Source organism: Camelus dromedarius, chromosome 21, assembly GCF_036321535.1.
Source record: "Camelus dromedarius isolate mCamDro1 chromosome 21, mCamDro1.pat, whole genome shotgun sequence".
In the NCBI taxonomy this organism is placed as follows: domain Eukaryota; kingdom Metazoa; phylum Chordata; class Mammalia; order Artiodactyla; family Camelidae; genus Camelus; species Camelus dromedarius.
Genome location: NC_087456.1, coordinates 20,385,812 through 20,406,755, shown reverse-complemented (window position 1 = coordinate 20,406,755; position 20,944 = coordinate 20,385,812). Strand labels below are relative to the sequence as shown.

The window sequence follows — 20,944 nt, the reverse complement described above, 5'->3', positions numbered from 1 at the left end:
GCTGCCAGGGGGGAGGAGGGTGGGAAGGGACAGACTGGGAGTTCGAAATTTGCAGATACTGACAGGCATATGTAGAATAGATAAACAAAATTATACTGTATAGCACAGGGAAATATATACAAGATCCTGTGGTAGCTCACAACAAAAAAGAATGTGACAATGAATATATGTATGTTCATGTATAACTGAAAAATTGTACTCTACACTGGAAATTGACACGACATTGTAAACTGACTATAGCTCAATAAAAAAAAATGTTTAAAAAATGTGTCAGAGGTGAAAACTTTCATAGAGGAGTAAAAGTTTACCAGGTGAAGAGTGTTTCCAAGCAAACAAAAGGAAAGGAAAGGAAGAAATAGATGGCTGGATGAATGGATGGGTGAATGAAAGGGGGAATGGAGAAAAAGAATATAAGAAAAAAAAAATCAACTAAATATGTAAAAACCTGGAAGTGATTAGGTGAAACTAAAAGCAGTTCACCATGGCTAGGATTAGTGGGTGAAGGAGTAGTAATGAAATGAAGCTGGAGAGGCAAATACACGCAAAATAATGAAGGACCTTGTAATCAAAATTGAGAAATTTAAATTTTATCCTGGAGGCAATGGAGACCCACTGAAGATACTTATGTATGTTGAAGCTGTGATATGATCAAATTTACATTTTAAAAGCTTACTCAGGGGACTTCTGCTCCCAGAAAGATGGAATGGATGTATTTCCCGTTATTGCCACATTAAGTACAACTAAAACCTCTCACCATTATACATAAAACAAGCATAAGAGGTCTGAAATTGGAGAGAAAAAGGATGACTGACCAGGGACAGTGTGTCAGGAACACTGGAACTACACAGTGATAAGTTTCCTTGGTTTTCTTTTTGGTTCATATTTCCCAGACTTAGAGCTAAAGAAGCCAGCAACCCAGAAATGTCAACAGAAGCAGAGAACAAAAGCTCCAACAAAAGCCTGCTCTTTCTGGCCAAAGAACCAAGAAAGGGGCAAATCAGCAGAAAAGTTTTAGAAAATAACCACTCTACTCAAGTTAAACACCACAGAAAAAAACAGTGGCCCCACATCCACCTGTGTCAGCAAAAGACAAGTGAGAAGCCATATTTCTAATCACATGAGGCTATAATGAAGTGCTAGAACACACCATGAGGGTAATAAGAGGAGGGGGCCAGGATTTTCAACCCCCTTGGTTGGTAATAAGCCCCTTCCTACTCACAGCATCAGTGGTGACCACATGGGGAACCAGGACTTCCACCCCACTTAGCAGTAATGAGGATCTCCACCCTTTCCCCTTTGGGGTAGTGTCAGAAGAGAGTAAGAACTTCTATCATTGCCCAGCAGTAATGAGGCCACTCCCACCACAGTGTTAGTGGAAACCAAGCAGGAGGCCGGAACTCCCCTTCCCTTCCAGAAATAACAGGCAGTTCTTCTTTGAGTGTCAAGGGAGTCCAAGTGGGGAAACTGGATTTCTACCTCAACCTGTCAGTGAGGAGATGGTAATCCCCTTTCCACTGCTGTAGTGGTATCAGGAAAAGCCAGCTAAAATGGAAGGTTAAAATAATATCTAGAATCATTAATCAAAAATCACTCATCCTACCAAGAATCAAAGCAATCTCACCCTGAATGAGAAAAGAAAATCAACAGATGCTGATGCTGAAATAACAGAGATGCTAGAATAATCTGACATTAACACATCTATAATAAAAATGCTTCAATGGGTGATAATGAATGTATTTGAAACAAATGAACAAATAGAAGATCTGAGCAAAGATACAAAGTCTCAACAAAGAAACAAAAAGTTAAAGAAGAACAAGATGAAAATTTTAGAAATGAATAGAATAAAGATCTCAGTGACTGGACTAAGCAGCACAAAGGAGCGATCAGAGGAATCAGTAAACTGGAAGATATAACTACAGAAATTAACCAATCTGAGTAACAGGAAAAAAAGAATGAAAACAAAATTAACAGAACCTCAGAGACTTGTGGGATGATAACAAAAGATCTTATATCCATGTCATCAGAATCCCAGAAGAAGAGAAAGTAAGCAGGTCTGTAAAAGTACTCAGAAAAAATAGAGTCTAAAAAAAAAAAAAATCCCCAAATTTGGCAAGAGACATAAACATACAGATTCAAGAAGGTGAACAAATACCAAACAAACTAAGCCCCCCTATTTCCATGCCAAAACACGCCATTAAACATCAGAAAACTAAAGAAAAAGAAAAACCCTGCAAGCAGCCAGAGAAAAACAACACCTTGGATAAAGGGGAAAAATACTCAGAATGACCGTGAATTTCTCCTCAGAAAGTAGGAAGACCTAAAGGAAGCAACACAATATTTCTCAGATATTAAAATTTTTATTTCACTATCAACCCAGGCCCCTATGCCCAGCAAAAATATTCTTTAGGAATTAAGGGAAAATTAGGACATTCTCAGATGGAAGGAAAATGAAGAGAATTTGTTGACAGTAGGCTTATCTTTAAAAAATGGCTAAAGGAAGTTCTCTAAACAGAAAGCAAACAACAAAACAAAGAACTCAGCAATATTAGGAAGGAAGAAAGAATCATGTAAAAACACTGGTAAATACAATAGAATTTTTTTCTCTTAAGTTTTCTAAATTACATTCCATGGTTGAAGGAAACATCATAACCATATCAGATGTGCTTCTAAAACATCTGAAGAGGAAATAATTAAAGCCATTACATAATAAACAGAGAGAATAAACAAGTGTTATCAACATAGAACAGACTTATAAGTATAAGATAGTTTATGTAAGCCTTATGGTATCCACAAAGCAAAAACCCTCAGTAGATACATGAAAGAGAAAGATAAGGGAATGGAAAGTGATCAAAACACAAATGAAGTCAGTAAGAGAACAGAAGAAAGGAACAAAGGAACTATAAAATAGCCAGAAAACAATTAATAAGATGACATTAGTAAATCTATCAATAATTACTTTAAATATAAATGGATTAAATTCTTCCATAAAGACCCTGATTGGCTGAATGGGAAAAAAAAAATACAACTATGTGTTGCTCATGGGACTCACTTTAGCTTTAGGAACACAGATAGGCTGAAATTTTTTTTTAATATAATAATAAAGGGGTCCATTCAAAAAGAGGATATAGTAATTTTAAATTTTTATGACCTCAACTTTGTAGCCCCTAAATATATTAAGCAAATACAATACATCTGAAGGGAGAAACAGACAGTAATACAATAATAGTAGGGGACTTCAATATCCTACTTTCAACAATGGATACATCATCTAGACAGAAAATCAATAAGGAAATATTGGACATGGACTATACTTTAGACCAAATGGATCTAACTGACATATATAGAACATTCTATCCAACAGCAGCACAATATACATTCTCCTCAAATATACATGGAACATTCTCCAAAATACATCAAGTTAGGTTACAAAACAAGTGTTAAATTTAGAAAGACTGAAATCATACCAAGGATCTTTTGCAACCACAAAGGTATGACACTAGAACTCAATAAAGGGGGAAACAGGAAGATTCACAAAAATGTGAATTAGACAACACATTCCTGAACCATAAAGAAATTAAAAGAAAACTTAAAAAAATGTTGAAACAAAACAAAAATGGAAAAAATATACCAAAACTTACAGAATGCAGCAAACGCAGTTCTAAGAAGAAAGTTCCTATCAATAAATACCTATATTTAACCAAAAAACAAAAAACAAACTCAAACACCTAACTTTACACTTCAAGCAACTAGAAAAAAAATAAAGGTATTGACCAGTAATCAAAATCCTTCCAACAAAGAAAAGCCCAGGATTTAATGGCTTTATTGGTAAATTCTTCCAGACATTTAAAAAAAGATTAATGCCAATCCTTCTCAAATTCTTCCAAAAAATAAAAGAAGAGGAAATACTCTCCAACTCATTTTATAAGGCTGGTATTACACTGATACCAAAAAGCCAGACAAGGGATGCCAAAAGCAAAAATCAACAAACAGAATACATCAAACTAAAAATCTGCACAGCAAAGGAAATCGTAAAATAAAAAAGCTACATTTGGAAAGAGAGAAAATATCTGCAAATCTTATACTTGACAAGGTGTTTGTTAAACTTAATAAAGGGAAGCCTCACTAAAATGGTGCTGGGAATCCAGAAGAGGGAAACTCTTACGTAGTACCTCTCTACATCAATTTCAGGAAGAATTGTCCATTACACACCCCCAGTAGAAGACTCATCAATTACAGGACCCAACAGGAAAGATGTACATTGCATCTCATACGAGAAATCAACTACCCCAGGAACCTACCCAATGAGAAACCGTCATCACCCTGAATTCTCAGTTTCCTCTAACAGACTTTCTCTCAAAACAACCCTTCCCAACCTCCTCATTTTTCTTTATAAAATAATTTTCCTCTCCTTTGTTTGTTGGATGGACTTGCCTATGGTTTTTGTTGTGGTCTGCTTGTCCCAAGTTGCAATTTTCTGCTATTCCCAAAGAAACCCATTTTTGCTGGTAAAATAACTGATTTTTATTTTTAAGGCCAACAGCTTAATATAGAAAATATGTAAAGAACTCATTAACTCAATAGCAAAGAAATAAAAATCCCATCAAAGGGGATTAGGAAGCAGAGGTGCTGAATAGACATTTTTCTAAAGACATAAAGATGGTTCACAGGTACATGAAAAGGTGCTCAAAGCCATTAATTATCAGGGAAATGTAAATCAAAACCACAATGAAACATCATCTCACATCTGTTAGAATGGCTGTCATCCAAAAGACAAGAAATAACAAGAGTTGGCAAAGATGTGGAAAGATGTGCTACAGGAAATAAGTGAGACAGAGGAAAACAAATACTGTGGAATCTTAAAAAAAAAAAAAAAAGAACTCATAGAGACAAAATTGGTGGTTATAAGAGGTAGGGGTGCAGGGTAGGTTAAGGGAGTAAAGATGATCAAAATGTACAAACTTTCAGTTACATAATAAATAAGTACTGGAAATGTACAACATAGTGACTACAGTTAATAATACTATATTGTATATTTGACAGTTGCTAAGAGAATAGATCTTAAAAGTCCTCATCACAAGAAAAAACGTTTGTGACTATGCGTGGTTATAGAAGTTAATTAGACTTACTAAGGTGACTATTTCACAATATATACAAATATTAAATTATTACATTGTACACCTGAAACTAATACAATGCTATATATTAATCATATCTCATTAAAAAACAAAAAAACAACAAAAAAAGAAAAAACCAAACAAACTAAAAACCCAAAGGCAGTATAAAAAAAAGAACAAAGAAAAAGAAAAAACCCAATATCCCTCATATATATAGATTCAAAATTCCTTAACAAAATACTGGGAATAGAATTCAATAACACATAAAAATAAATATACACCATGACTAAGGATGTACATATTCCAGAGATGTAAAGCTGGTTCAATATTTCAAAATCAACCAATTTAATCTATCACATTAACAGATTAATTAAAGAAAAAAAAAGTTCATGTCGATTAATGCAGAAAAAATATTTGACAAAACTCAACACCCATTCATGATTTAAAAAACCTTAGAAATAGAGAAATAGAAGAGAGCTTCTAAATTGATAAAGAGTATCTATTAAAAGCCTACAGGTGGGTGGGAAGGGACAGACTGGGATTTCAAGATACTGACAGGCATATGCAGAATAGATAAACAAAATTATACTGTGTAGCACAGGGAAATGTATACAAGATCTTGTGGTAGCTCACAGTAAAAAAAAAATGTGACAACAAATATATGTATGTTCATGTATAACTGAAAAATTGTGCTCTATACTGGAATTTGACACAACATTGTAAAATAACTATAACTCAATAAAAAAATGTTAGAAAAAAAAGCCTATAGTTTACATTGTACTTTAAGGTGATGGACTTAATGCTTTCCAAGATAGGAAAGAAAGCCAAGATGTCCATTCTCACCATTCTTCTTCAACATAGTGCTGCAAGTTCTAGCCAATGCAATTAAAGAAGAAAAGAAAAAGCATCCAGGTCAGAAAGGCAAAAGAAAATAGTTCCTATTCACAGACACATGATGATCAGCACAGAAAGTCCCAAGGAATCTTAAAAACAAACAAAACAAAAAATTTAAAAACCCTCCTAGAACTTATAAGCAACAGACTCATGTGAATAAGTTTTCCAAATCCATATTATATCTTTGAAGATACATTACTAATCACCCTAGCTGGTTCTGTGTTCTAAAGAATGCAAATACATTCAGTGTCACTGATGTTTTATTACTGATATTGAAGCAAAGTAAATGATTCTGCTTATACTCCTAAACTAATTTATTCTTAGAAAGAGATGTTTCTTAGGAAGAGAGCCACTTAAAAAAACAGAACAGCATAAATTTTGCTCAAAATTAAAATCTCCCTCATGACTTAAATAGTCCTTTTTATAAGAGACATGGTGTCAGACTCCTTCTTTTGCTTCACTTATTTTGGCCTAAAACTGCATTTCTGGAGAGGCTTGACTATCTTAGCTAAAATATTACCACCTTTTCTCCCCCTACACTTACTGAGATAATATGATGCCTCTAAATTCTGCAAAAGGGTCCCATTTCACTCACAGAACGAACTGAAGACCTTAAACGGTCAGCAGGACTCCACTGATCAGGCAATGAGCCCTCTCCATCTCTTTACTTGTCTACCCTCATCTCCATCCATTCTCCCTGCTTGCTCATGCTGCTCCAACCATGCTGTCCTCCTGTGTTTTGTCTGAAGTCAAAATGTGCCTTGAGAGTAGAAACCATTCTCATATGCTTTTCTCTCTCTGGCATATAGCACACATCACGTAACACATGACAGGCACTCAATAAATGTTTTTTTGTATGAAAAAAAAATTTTTTAAATATCTACTAAACTGAATTAATAATGAATCACAGAAATTTACCTCTTACTTGTTTCCTTAGTTTTTCAATTTCTTCTTTTAAGTTTTTTATTTCTAAATCTTTGCTTGCTGTTAGTGGACCATCAACAGTTGAATACTGCAGAGCCTGGACAGTCTGTGTTGACTCTTAAAAAAAAAAAAAGAAGAAAAGAAAGAATAAGAAATATGACATATAACCTAAATTTTTAAAACTAATAACAATATATTTCTTTCTAGAGAAATCCTTACTTAATTCAATTGATCAACACATCTATCCATTCACAAAAAAGCATGTAAACACATTAAAATTAAATGACAAAACTCCACTGAGCATGTCATTAAAATTATATGTAGGACACAATCTACCTTCAAATATGTGAGATTTCTCAGTTTTAAATACTTTTGGTACACTCCACCAGAAAGTCAACTATTCAGCCCCATTTCTTCCTAGCAGAAAGTATCACCACAGGATCACCCCAAAAACATTGTTATGTCAGATAATATAAGAAAAACTGAGTTGGTGTATGAAGGGAGGTTTAGAGATGTTAATATACTATGTGTAGAAGGTCTGGCCTTCTAAATATTATGTATGAACACTGAGGCCCATCTATAGATGACTTTGGCTCATAATCTTAGTTAAAATAGAGATTTTTCATTTGTCTTGTGGTTCTAATCAGAAAATACAAGGTATTAAAAGAAACATTAAATCTATTGAGGCTTATTCCCAGATACAACCAAAAGATATGGAAAACAAGAAACGAAAAGACCCTTGTCCTAAAATAGTTATTTTGCTATCTTACAGAGGGTTCCCAAATGGTAAATCTCTATCTCATCATAATTTTTTGTTAGTATAAATCATTACTGACTGCTTTAGATTACTAATGCTAAGATTACTTAAATTTAAGATTACTAATATCTAAGTTGGGAGTAGGAAATAGGGAATATAAAAATATCCACTGGTACCGTTTTTCCCTTCTACACCTCACACACAGCAGGGTATGGAGATAGGGTAGGTATCCTTGTTCCTCTTTGCTACCTCTGTCCTCACTGTAAATCCCAGATCTGCTAAAATGCCCATTATCTGGTTATTGCAGTTATCCTCTGCCCGCTTTCCATTACAGCTCTTTCATTATTCTTAGTGACCCTTTAACAAAATAGATAATCCAGCCAACACCGGCTTCACAGGCATACAAATCCCCTGTGCAGATACTCGTTGGAGTTTTTACCCAGCAACTATTCCTCTCCTCCTGCTTGTAAATCAATTTCAGGTATCAGACCACAATGTGCTTAGACAAGATAGGCCCAACCAAAACTGAGGTTGGTTTAAACCAATCATGACAGTTCCAATGCCAGTAACGGTTAAAAATTAGGTATGTAACCTAGTTAGAACTAATGGTACCTTGAGAAGAAGTCCACTAGGGGACTTCTTGGAAAGGTTTTAATCTCCTATTAAGTGAAACATATATTAAAGGAAATGAACTTTCTTTCCCCTTTTTTCTCGGTCTCTGGATGTGTGAAGACATGAAGTCTGGAACTCTTTCATTTCAGTAATGTGGAATTAGGAGGGAAAAGCCAAGAAAATCTTAGAGAAGCTAACCCTGATATGAGCACTGAAACTGTGTACTTCTGACTTCTTAAGTGAGGTAATAAATCTGTATTATTTAAGAATTCTATTACTTGTAGCCTAAACAACCTAGTTGGTAGAAGTCTCTCCAGCCCAAACACCAAATCTACTGGTCATACCCTAGACCAGTGGTTTTCACCATATGTGCACATAGAAAAGTGTATGGGGGCGGGGGCAGGAGAGGGGTCAGCAGTGCTGACACAGTCCCAGGAGATGGCTGTAGAATCTTACTGTCTGGAGACCAGGAAAGCTCAGTATCTTATACAATGTGAAACAGTCTCTCACATCAAAGAATTCCCCTGCCCCCAATGCTTGTAGTTCCACTACAGAGAAATGCTACTGTATACGCTGTCATTATTAATAACTATATAACCTTGAAAATCTTGATTTCAAGTAAACAGTCTCTAACCACCTCTTATATTTATAGTTTACTCACTCTAGGGACCACCTGAGTAATTCTCCATTCTCACAAGAGTTTTCTTTGCCCTTCTCTCCTCCATTGTGCTTAGCCTAGAAGACCTCAGTCTTGGCTACCCTCCTACTCTGTGCTTTCACCCTAGTAGCTAAATGGACTGAAGAAAACACAATCATTTAAAATTCATGTCTAAATATCTTGGCAATTTCTGGCAATCCTAAAATACTTCCTTGGTTCATTTACTCTTCTAGTCTCTAAGTTTACCATTTCATACCTTCTCTTTTTCTTGTCAAAACTTTAATAGATTCTCCACCTTCCTTATTCTCAGCTGATGACCCTGCTTTTTTATTTGCTTTATCATCAGTTTCCTCAAAGTAGAATGTGAGCATGGCAAGGGTAGGTATTTTTTTCTTTTTCTGTTCATTATTACATCCCCAGTCATGTGCAGAACAATTTCTGCTTTATTGGTATTCAATAAGTAGCTGATAAATGGATGAATCAGCTTAAATGTTAACCTATGCCATTGTATGAAACTAAACAGGTGTTAATACCAAAAGGCAATGATCTTACATTTTCTGGGTTTGTTTTATACAAATGACACCAATCACATGTAATGAAGCTCTCTAAGAACAGATTAAAGAATTCAAAACATCAAAAACAAACAAACACAAAAACAAAACCTGGGACATAGGAATTTCTCATTCAGAATAGGATGGAGTAGGAGGTAAAAGATCATTGCGCTATCACTCCTGTTGCAAAAAGTAACAATACACTAGATAATTTGTACAACTCTTATTTTTATAAACAGCATGTATCTGAAAAAGCAAAGAGAACTAAGTAAAATAAACCAGAAAGTATGAGCCATTCTGAGGTGAAAAGGCATTGGCAGCCTCCCCTTATCTCAGAACCATATCTAATTCTGTGAGCAGGTGAATTGAGGGATAGTATGCTGGGGAAAAAAAATTATAACTTCTGGAGAATGGGTGGGGCTGGTACAACAATTTGGAAAATTGAGGATCCCTAAATATGTGATGGTGTTTCCCCTTGATATATTTGTTGTATCTGGGGATTGCATGGAAGTTAAGGAGCTTCTGAAGTTAGAGTGAAGTCTCCTATGGTATTGGAATATTTTTGACACAAAGTCTTGCTTGAGGAAAAGAGCCTGTTTCATATACATGGCCAATCTCACCATCTAGACATTTGCCAAATTTGAAAGCAGCATGGGGTAGGAGTCTGAAGGGCAGAATAAATCTCTCACAGTTTATAGAGTGAGTCCAAATCAGGCTCTAGCTAATTCTCCTTCATTACATTTGAAACCAGAAGTTGAGCCTAATTAAAACTGCAACCCAGCCTTGTCTTAACTTGATTCCCGACTGGACAAAAAAAAGGGGGGAGAACCTCTCTGGAGTGAAAATAACAAAAACATTCTCTATTTTTTATTCATGACATTTGTCATATAATAAAAATTGAGACATTTGGAAAAGCAGGAAAATGTGATCAATAATCAGAAAAAGATAGAGACTGACACAGACATGACTGGGGTATTATAATTAGCAAACAAGACTTTTTAAAGAACTATTATCAATGTTAAAGAAAACAGAAAAAAAATAGACAAAACAATGGGAAATTTCAAGGGAGAGTTGAAAACAAGTAAGAATGAATCGAATGGATATTCCTGGGCTAAAAGAGACAATATCTAAAATTAAGATGCACTGAATGGACTTAACATCAGACCAGATACAGTAGACAACAGGACTAATGAACCTGAAGGCAAGTCAATAAAAAATATCCAAATTAAGCACGAAAAAACTAAGAACAAAAGAAATAGGACTGAGCATAAGAGAAATGTGGGACACAGTCTAAAATATACGTAACTGGAGTGCCAGAAGGAGAGGAGATAATGAATGGGGCAAAAGAAATATTTACAGAGATTACGGCTTAGAATTTTCTAAAATTGATAAAAGATATCAATTCAGGTTCAGAAGCTCAGTGAATCCCAAACAGGACTTTATATTACTACTAAGAAAACTACACCCAGGCAGATTATAGCCAAATTGCTTGAAAGTAAAGTTAGGAGAAAATCTTAAGTCAGCCAGGGGCCAGTGTGGGGTAGGGGTGGTGGGGAGAGGATACATTCAAGAGACAAAGATTAAGAGCAGGTTTCTCAAATATAATGGAAGTTAGAAAACAATGGAATAATATCTGCAGAGCATTTAAAGGAAAAACTGTCAAGTTATAATTCTAACCCAGCAAATATTCTTCAAAAATGAAGGAAAAATGAAGACATCTCAGACAAACAAAATCTAAGAGATTTATTCACAAGATATACATATCACAAGAAATGCTAAGGGAAGTTTTTCAGACTAAAGAAAAATGATTCCAGATAGATACATGGATCACTAGAAGAAATAAAAAGCACAAAAAGAGTAAATATGTGGGTAAATAAAAAGATATTTTAAAATTAATGATTAATAAATATTTAAAGCTATAAAATTAATGAAAGGTTTACAACACAGAGGAAAACTATATAACAACAGCTACATAAAGGGTTGTTATAAGATTCTTATGGTGTTCATGAAGTGGTAAAATAAAATTTATTTAAAAGAAAAGACATGTAAAAACATAATGGAAAAAAAGGGCAAGAACATTCACAAGACTGAAAATCCAAATGGACAGTAAATATATGAAAAGACATTTAACCTCATTACTTATTAGGGAAATACAAATTTTAAATCATAGCAAGACCCCACTATACAGACACCAGAATGGCTAAAAGTAAAACAAACAAATAAACAAAAACAAAAACTGACAATATCAGGCTCTGATGGGAATATAAAGCAAGTGAAACTCATACATTATTAGTGGAACTATTGATACAATCACTTTTGCAAACTCTTTGGTAATATTTTCTAATGCTAAAAATATGCTATCCTATGACCCAGAAAGCCTACTCCTTGGTATATACCCAAGAGAAATAAGAACATATGACTATCAGGAGAAATAAATAAGAATATTCACAGAAGCTATGCTTGTAATAGTCAATATCTGGAAATAACACAAATGTTCAATAACAACAGTTTGGATGAAATGGTATGAATGTTTGCTTCCTTCCCCAAACTTGTATGTTGAAATCTTAACCCCCAAAGATGATATTATTAGGATGTGTGATCTTTGGGAGGCATTTAAGTTATAAGGGTGGAGCCCTCATGAATGGGATTAGTATCTTTTAAAAGAGAACTCACAGAGGTCCCTAGTCCCTTCCACCAGGTGGGGACACAGCAAGAAGGTGCTGGTTATGAACCCTCACTTGACCATGTTGGTACTCTGATCTTGGACTTCCATCCTCCAGAACTGGGAGAAATAGATTTCTGTTGTTTACAAGCCACCCAATCAGTTGTATTTTGTTATAGGAGCCAGAACAAACTCAGATATTAAATAAATAACTTTTTTTAGTATTTATATACAATATAATACTAAACAGCAGTTACAAAAAAAAGAAAAGACTTCTGATATATATACAACATGGAAACCCATGTTGCTAAAAAAAAAAAAAAGCAGATACAAATGAGAACATACTGTATGAAACCATTTATATGAAGCTCAAGAACAGGCAAAATTAATTAATGATGAAAAAATTAGGGTTAAGTGTTTACTTCAGAGTTGTAGGTTACAAACTGGGAAGGAATATGATGGAATTTAATGCTATGTTAGAAATGTTCTATATACTGATTGGGGTGGGGGTTATAAAAGTACAGTAATATAAACATTTATGGGATCAGCATCATGACCCTGTAAGTCACTCTTTTTTCCTCTCCTCTTCAATTTACAACTGGACATCCATAGCTGAACAAAAGTGTCTCTGCACAGAGCACTAGGACACCTGAGAGATCCATCCATCTGTGGATCCAAAAGTGGGTGGACTGGACCTTGGCGGAAACTAGAGCCAACATACTGGCAGCAGAGGAGGTAGAAGGTGAAACTGGTGAGTGAAAGTCAGCCTGGCCCTGAGCTGCAGCTGGAGGGACCCTGCTGCTGGGTCCCTGAGGAGAAACACCTGAATTTCTGAGGAGAGGTTGGGTAGGAAAGGAAAGAAGGCAGGCAAAGAGAATGATGAAAAACACATTTCCTGCTGTCCGCCCACAGATCTCTGGACACTCCCATCAAAAGCCCCTGGTGCTAAATAAGCATTCACCCTCTAGACTCTGCCAGCAGCCTTTATTATGCATATGCTCCAAACTTCAGCGGCAAATCAACCCAGGTAAGAGACACCCAAAATTTATGCTATACCACCACCTTCTGGAGAACAAAAGAAAGGCTTCTGATTGCCAGTCTGTTGGATTTAGAATCAACGTAAACAGTCTTACCAAACAAGGTGTTCGCTACTTCAAATGTGACAGCAGAGGCACATTTCATGAAACATTATGCAAAATCATGGTAACACAGTACCACAAAAAGAAAATCATAATTCTCTAAGCAACCACTCAAAGACATGTAATACTGAAATTTAACTGATTAAGAACTCAAAATAGCTGTTACGAAGAAATGCAACAAGCTAGAAGAAAACTCAGAAAGGCAATTCAATGAACTCAGCAATAAAATTAATGAACAGAAGGAGCACTTTGCCAAAGAGAATAACATGTAAAAAGAACCAAACAAAAATTCTAGATCTGATGAACTCAGTAAATGAGATAGAGAGTGCAACAGAAAGCAGTGGAAACAGAATAGATCAGATGAAAGAAAGAATAAGCTATCTGGAGGACAGGGATTTAGAAATAATTCAGCTGGGAGAGGAGAGGAAACTAAGATTTTTTTAAATGAAGAAATACTACAGAGTTATCAAACTCCATTTAAAAAGCCCACATAAGAATAATGGGTATACCAAAAGAGAGGGAGAAGGGAGCAGAGAGTTTATTTAGCAAAATAATAGCTGAGAATTTCCCAAACCTGGGGAAAGAACTGGACATACAAGTGCATGAAGCTAACAGAACACTTTTCTATCTCAATGCAAAAAGACCCTTTTCAACACACATAATAATGGAACTCAGACTCGCAGACACAGTAAACAATCTTATAACACCGGCAGAAAGCAGATGGGAAGGGATATTTGGGAGTTTGAGATTTGCAAATGTTAACCACTATATATAAAAATAGATAAAAAAAATTCTTCTGTATAGCACAGGGAACTATATTCAATATCTTATAATAATCTTTAATGAAAAAGAATATGAAAGTGAATATATGTATTTATATGCCATGACTGGGACATTATGCTGTATACCAAAACTGACACATTGTAACTGACTATCTTCAATTAAAAAAAAAAACTATCCTATTCACAATAGCATCAAATACAATTTAAAAAAAACACCTCAGGAATAAATTTAACCAAGGAAGTAAAAGATCTATACAATAAAAACTGCAAGCCTTTGTTAAAACCAATTGAATAAGACACTAACAAATGGAAAGATATCTTATGTTCATGGATCAGAAGAATATTGTTAAAATGTCCATACTACTGAAAGCCATATATAGATTCAACACAATATCCACAAAAACATCAAAGGTATTCTTTACATAAATAGAAGAAACAATCCTAAAATTTTTGTGGAACCATGAAAGATCCAGAAGAGCCAAAGCAATCCTGAAAAAAAAGAATAAATCTGGAAGTATCCTGCTTCCCAATTCCAAACTATACCACAAAGCCATACTAATAAAAACAGTAGTACACTGTCAAAAAAAAAAAAAGTAGACACATAGACTAATGGAATAGAATAGAGAGCCCTAAATTAAATTTCAATATATAAAGTCAACTAATACTCAACAAGGAGCCAAGAGCACCCAATGGGGAAAGGACAGCCTCTTCAACAAATAGTGCTGGGAAAACTGGAGAAACACATGCGGAACAATGAAACTGGACACCTAACTCACACTCAAAGTGTATCAAAGACTTAAACATAAGACCCAATAACATAAAACTTACAGATGGAAATGTAGTAAAGAAGCTCCTCAACATTGGTTTTGGCAATGTTTTTTTTGGATATGATGCCAGAAACACAAACAACAAATGTACTACATCAAACTCAAAAGTTTCTGTACAGCAAAAGAAACAACAAAATGTAAAACTTAAAGAATGGGAGAAAACTTTTGCAAACTATATATTGGATAAGGGACTAATATCCAAAATACATAAAGAACTCATACAACTTAATAAGAAAGAAATAATCTGATTTTAAAAGGGCAGAAAAACTAAATAGACATTTTTTCAAAGAGGACATCAAAATGGGTAACTGGCGCATGAAAAATGCTTAACATCACTAATTATCAGAGAAACACAAGCCAAAACCACAATGAGACACCACCTCATACCTATTAGAATGTCTATCCGAGAAGATAAGAGACAAGAGATGTGGGCAAGGAAGATGTGAAAAGGGAAACTTTATATACCAAGGAAAATAATATGGAGGGGCCACAAAAAAATAAAAAATAGATCTACCATGGATCTGATAATTTCACTTCTGGGTATATACCCAAAGGAAATGAAAACAGATTTCGAAGAGATACATGCATTCTCATGTTTACTGCAGCGTTAATTCACAATAGCCAATATATGGAAACAACCTAAATGCGTATCAATAAATGAATGGATAAAAAAGATGTGAGATACACACAAACACACACACACAGGAATATTATTTAGCCATAGAAAGGAGGATCTCTTTTGTAACCATATGGATAGACCTGGAGCACATTATGCTAAATAAGTCAGACAGAGAAAGACAAGTATAGTAATGATATCACTTATAAGTGTTTTCTAAAAAGTCAAACTTACAAAAAACAAAGTAAATGGTGGTTACAAGGGGATGGGAGGTGGGGGGATAAGACTGATGTTGTTTAAGGGTACAATCTTGCAATGAGTAGTAAATAAGCCCTAGACATCTAACATACAATATAATGAATATAAACAACAATATTGTACTATAATTATGTAACATATGATAGAGGTTCTAAATATCACTTCAACAGCAGCCATGTAACAATATATAAATGTATCAAATTAACATGTTGTACACCTTAAATTCATGTTATATGTCAAATATACTTAATTGAAAAATCAAAAAAGTGCATCACAAAAAGGGAATAATTCACATGCAGAGATTTCAACAATTTATTGAAAAAAACAGGAAACAGTCTGCTTTGTTGAATAGAGCCTTTTTCTATACTGAGCCTCTAAAAATATAATAGCACAATTTTATAATGGTAAAGCTTTGATTTTTTTCTCTCTTAAGAGTTCTGTGTCTTGATTATAGATACATTCCTTCATTCACAAAATGAGTAAGTAAAGTACATTGTGTATAACATTCTTTATTTTGGAGAAAAATACAGCAAGAAAGTGGCTAACGAGTATCAGGGGTAAAGCAAGATTAAATTTTAAATAGAGTGAGTAGGAAAGACCTCATTGAATGGTAACACTGAAGTAGAGACCTGAAAGAGGTAAGAGAATGAGTCATGTGAGTATCAAAGGAAGAATATTAAAGGTAGGGCAAAAGCTAATGCAAAGGCCCTGAGGTGGAGATGTGCCTGTTTGTGGAAAGAGCAACCGAAGATCCAAGGGTGACTAAAACAGGAAGAACAAGGGAGAGAGCAGTAGGGAATTAAGTCAGCAAGGTAATAAGAAGCCAGATCATATATGGCCCTCAGCCACTGAAAAGAGTTTGGCTTTAATATGAGTGAGATGGAAAGCCATTGGGGGTGGGGATGAGATAGTGAAGTAAAATGATCTAAATTGTGTTTTAACAGAATTACTTGGCTGTTAAGTTGAACACAACTGTAGGAAGGTGGGAGTGGGGTAGGGTGGTGAGGTAAGGCAGGGAAATCAGTTAGGAAGCTACTGCAAGGATACAGGTGAGAGTTGATGGTGACTTGAAACAGGGGGATAACAGACAGTGACTGATAATAAGATTTCAAATAGTTTGTGATGGCAGAGTTGACCTGCTTTGCTGATGGATCAGATGTGAGAATGAGAAGGTTTAAAGATGACTAACTGTAAGGTTTTAGTTCTAAGTAACTAAACGTATGGAGTACTCTGGAGTACTCTAACAGTCAAAGGTCTAAGAGTTTAGGAGAAATCAGCACACAGAATAAACTGGGTTATGAGAAAAAGGAAAACCAGGAGATTAAAGTGTCCCAGAAGCCAAAAGAAGAAGAGCTATCAGGAGGGGGATGTGTGATCAACTGGGTCAAACTCTGATAGGTTAAAAGATAGAGACTGGGAAATGATCATTGGATTTTGCAACACAGGGCAGGAAATGAGCTAAGGAAAAAAGTAGGACTGCGGGGCAACATTAAGATCTTAGTCAATCTGATATTAGTGTTCATGAATTTAAAGTGGGATTAGTTGGCGTGTTGTGTGTTTTAAGTAAGCTACTTTCAGCCACACAATTAGAGGTGCAATGTATTTAAACAAGCTTGGGGTTATGACAAAGGAGTTGGACCAACACAAAGAGGAGCAACAGATCTGAGAGTAAATGTAAGGGTCTGATGACCCTGACTGACTACAATGAGAACTGAGAGCATAAGAGGAACAGTGAATGGGTGACAGAACTGTAGGTGATGGTGGAATTGAAGGAATATTGCAGTTAAGACACCAGAGGGAGTTAACCAGAAAGTTATGAGCTGGAGGATATGAAGGGTTTGCTTGAAATTGAGATTAATAAAGAATTTTAGATACTGTAATCTACCACCAGAAGGAGTGGATGAGGTAGGGTGGAGGACAAAAATCACTGAAAGTGAAGGTTCAAGAGACCAAGAAGTCAGAATATTAAAAGGTTCACCAAAGTGCTCTTTTAAATCACCAAACATTGCAACAGGAGTGACGCTGTAGAGAATGGCAAGTTTGCTAGAAGCTAGAACTTATAACAATGGAGGAGTCACGGTAGGGAGTCATATAAAGTGTTACACTAGGATGAGAAGGGTTCTATTTTTCTTAGTGGTCCCATTCTCCTCTCCTCAAAGGTATTTATTCCCTCACACTTATCTACACACGTACATACCTGTGAGAAACAAATGCTATTTTGTAGCTAACTGTTAATTTTGTGATTTTACATAAATGTTATTATATTGTATTCTGCATAAATGTCTGTAACTTGCTTTTTTCCACTTAATAAAAAAAACTTCTTTTTGAGATAAAACAAGTACTTATAATAAATCGTTTCTAATACTGGGAGTCCAATTCAAAAAGGAAAAACATTATCTTTAAGATATACTTACCCTGAAGCTTTCTACTAAGTTCAAGTTTTTCCTGTTCAAGGCGCTTAATTCTTCTCTCATAAGCTTCGGTTGCTAAGTTGTTATCTAGAGTCCTCTGAACATTAACATCAAGATCCAATGAAGTGGGACCAGCTGTAACTCTTAAACAGCTCCGATCAGAAAGAACACTAAAGAAAAGGAAGAAAATGTGGGTTTACACTGAAATAATTAGTTCAAAGAGAAAAGATAACTTTTTAAAATTATTTAGAACATGGATTTGAACATCTACTTATAGCTAGCCACCTGGAATGATTAGAAAACACATTATTTTAAAAAATCACCATAAATGACTACTTAGAAGCATTTTAAAAAATGAAAATTTAAATAGCCCAAATTATCTTGAATTTAATAACCACAATTATAAAATGAAGTCTGCTGAAGGGTTACTGGTAGTTTAAAACAATGTGTCCACCCAAGTGAAACAGTAGTCAAAAGCACCAACCATGATCCTCTTTGGAATTCAAAAGTGAAATGTTTTCATAAGCTACAAGGATATACTGCACAATACAGGGAATACAGACAATATTTTATAATAACTATAAATGGAGTACAACCTTTAAAAATTGTGAATCACTATATTATACACCTGTAACTTATATAATACTGTATATCAACTGTACTTCAATTAAAAAAAAGTAAAATGCTTTCTTTAATTCAGTACAATTTAGTTAAAAACAAGTGTTTTAATAGGAAGGAGCCGTGATAAATGCGATGAGACTACGCAAATAAGTAAGACTAGGACTGAGAAACGACTGTTAAATGTAACAGCATGGAGGCCAGTGGTGACGTCAATAAAAGCAGTTTGCATGATGTGATGGGAGCAAAAACCTGACTGGAGTGGTGCCAAGAAAGAAGAGTATGAGAAAAATGGATAAAACATAGAGCACAGTTTGAAGTAATTATGCTATAATACAGGGCCAGAGAAATAATTTGGGGTAGCAGGTAAAGAAAGCTGGATTAAGAGCTTTTACATTTTGCTTTAAGATTGAAGAAAAAACTGCATGTTTGTGAGCTAATGGGAATAATTTGTCATGCAAATGACACAGAAGAGGAAAAATTTATGATGTAACAGCAACGCACTAGAGTAGGCAAGATGAGACAGAGGGGATGGGTCTTAGCTAGGGGGCTCACACCAGTCACCCATAAAAAGAAGAGTATATGGGTCCGGGCATATGTAGGTGGTAAATGGGGTGATGGGAGCTTGTGGAAGCTGTCTGCTGATCGCTTCAACCTCTCTCTGAAGAGGAAGTGAGATAATCAAGTAAGAGTAAGGAGGACACGGGTTTCAGAGGAAAGTATAAAGCATGAAATAGTCATCTAGGAGAGTGGAGGAGTGAATACACTATAGCCAGGCAGCAATAAGGAGCACTTAAGGTTGGTAATCATGAACTTAAAGTGAGACCAGTTAGAATAGTCATATATTTTCATCTAGACACTTTCAACTGCACAGGTACAGGCAGAAAATTGAACTGTAATAACGAACGCCACCTTAGCAAAACCAGTGTTACAGAATGAGAGACAGTCAAGGAATCGAGGGGGCACATACAGGGACTGATTAATAATCATTTTCAGTATAATTTAAGGAAAGATAATGAGGAAAGAGAAGATATGAGTGGAATGAGGGTCAGTGAAAAGATGGTTAAGTTTAATGCGTTGAAAGTTCTGATGCTTGACACCTAGAAAGTGTTTATTCAATAGCACGGGACCCTTCTAATTCCTGCCCCACTGCTAACAGATTCTGAGCTATTTGTCCTACTCTTACTCCTCCAAAATGAGTTAAGATTCTTATATGTTTTATTCATTTTGCAATGTCTAACTTTTTCCAGCAGTAGCTTCACTCTATTTTTTAAACATTTTAATTTACAAGGCTCTCTTATACATTGTATTTTTAAAAAAACCTCAATTCATTTTACTTTGCTTTAAATTTTCCAAATCATATTAACTTTTCAAACTTACCAGCTACTAGTATATGTAAAACCAACAAACGGCAGATGGTGGCCAGAAAATGCAGTATGTGTTGGCGGGGGCATTGTTTCCTAAAGGGAGAAAAAAGGTCTGGTAAGAAATATATAACTATGAACTGTAGGTTGGGCTCTAAATATTAACTGTCAATGGCAAATATGTGACTCATCAATTTAGAAACACTGATATCAAAGTTTGGTATAGACATTTAGTGATATAAAACTTAGACCATAAACACTGCTATTGTAGAATGCTAATAAAATGAAAAGAAAAATTTGAAGTCTAATGGACATTGAGAGTACAATCATTATTTGTGTATTCCATATTTGCAAATTTGTTTAATTGTTAGAATGTATCTCTAACCTAAAATCAATATTCACCAGTAGTTTTGTAGTCATTTGTAGACACTTGCAGAGCAAAGAAAAATCTGAGTCAACCTACACATGTTCCCAGCTGGGGCTGAACAAGGAGATGCTCTGCCTTCTTGTTTTTCATGCTGTAAAGAAGTATTTTTTCCCAAGGTATACATTTTTCTCATTTTCATGCTTTTTGACAGGTAATTTTGCTGTTTAAAACGGCCTCTAAGAGTAGTGCTGAAATGACATCTATTGTTCCCAAGCAAGAATGCTGTGATATGCCTTACAAAAAAATGTGTATTAGATAAGCTTCATTCCAGAATGAATTACAGTACTGCTGGCCATGAGTCTGATGTCATTAATTGACAATATATAATTA

The 20,944-nt window shown here is 35.1% G+C and overlaps 1 protein-coding gene across 13 annotated transcripts in view; it reads right to left on the bottom strand.

Annotated features, from left to right (window-relative positions):
* CDC42BPA (CDC42 binding protein kinase alpha) overlaps positions 1 to 20,944 on the bottom strand; it is a 237,400-nt gene that overhangs the window by 104,409 nt on the left and 112,047 nt on the right. For all 13 annotated transcript variants that reach the window (XM_031438480.2, XM_031438472.2, XM_031438479.2 and 10 more), the window contains exons 9-11: positions 20,204 to 20,283; positions 18,209 to 18,375; positions 6,927 to 7,049 (exon numbers count right to left, since the gene is read on the bottom strand). In XM_031438480.2, coding sequence (XP_031294340.1) covers positions 6,927 to 7,049; positions 18,209 to 18,375; positions 20,204 to 20,283 — 370 coding nt within the window. The remainder of the gene's footprint in view (positions 1 to 6,926; positions 7,050 to 18,208; positions 18,376 to 20,203; positions 20,284 to 20,944) is intronic.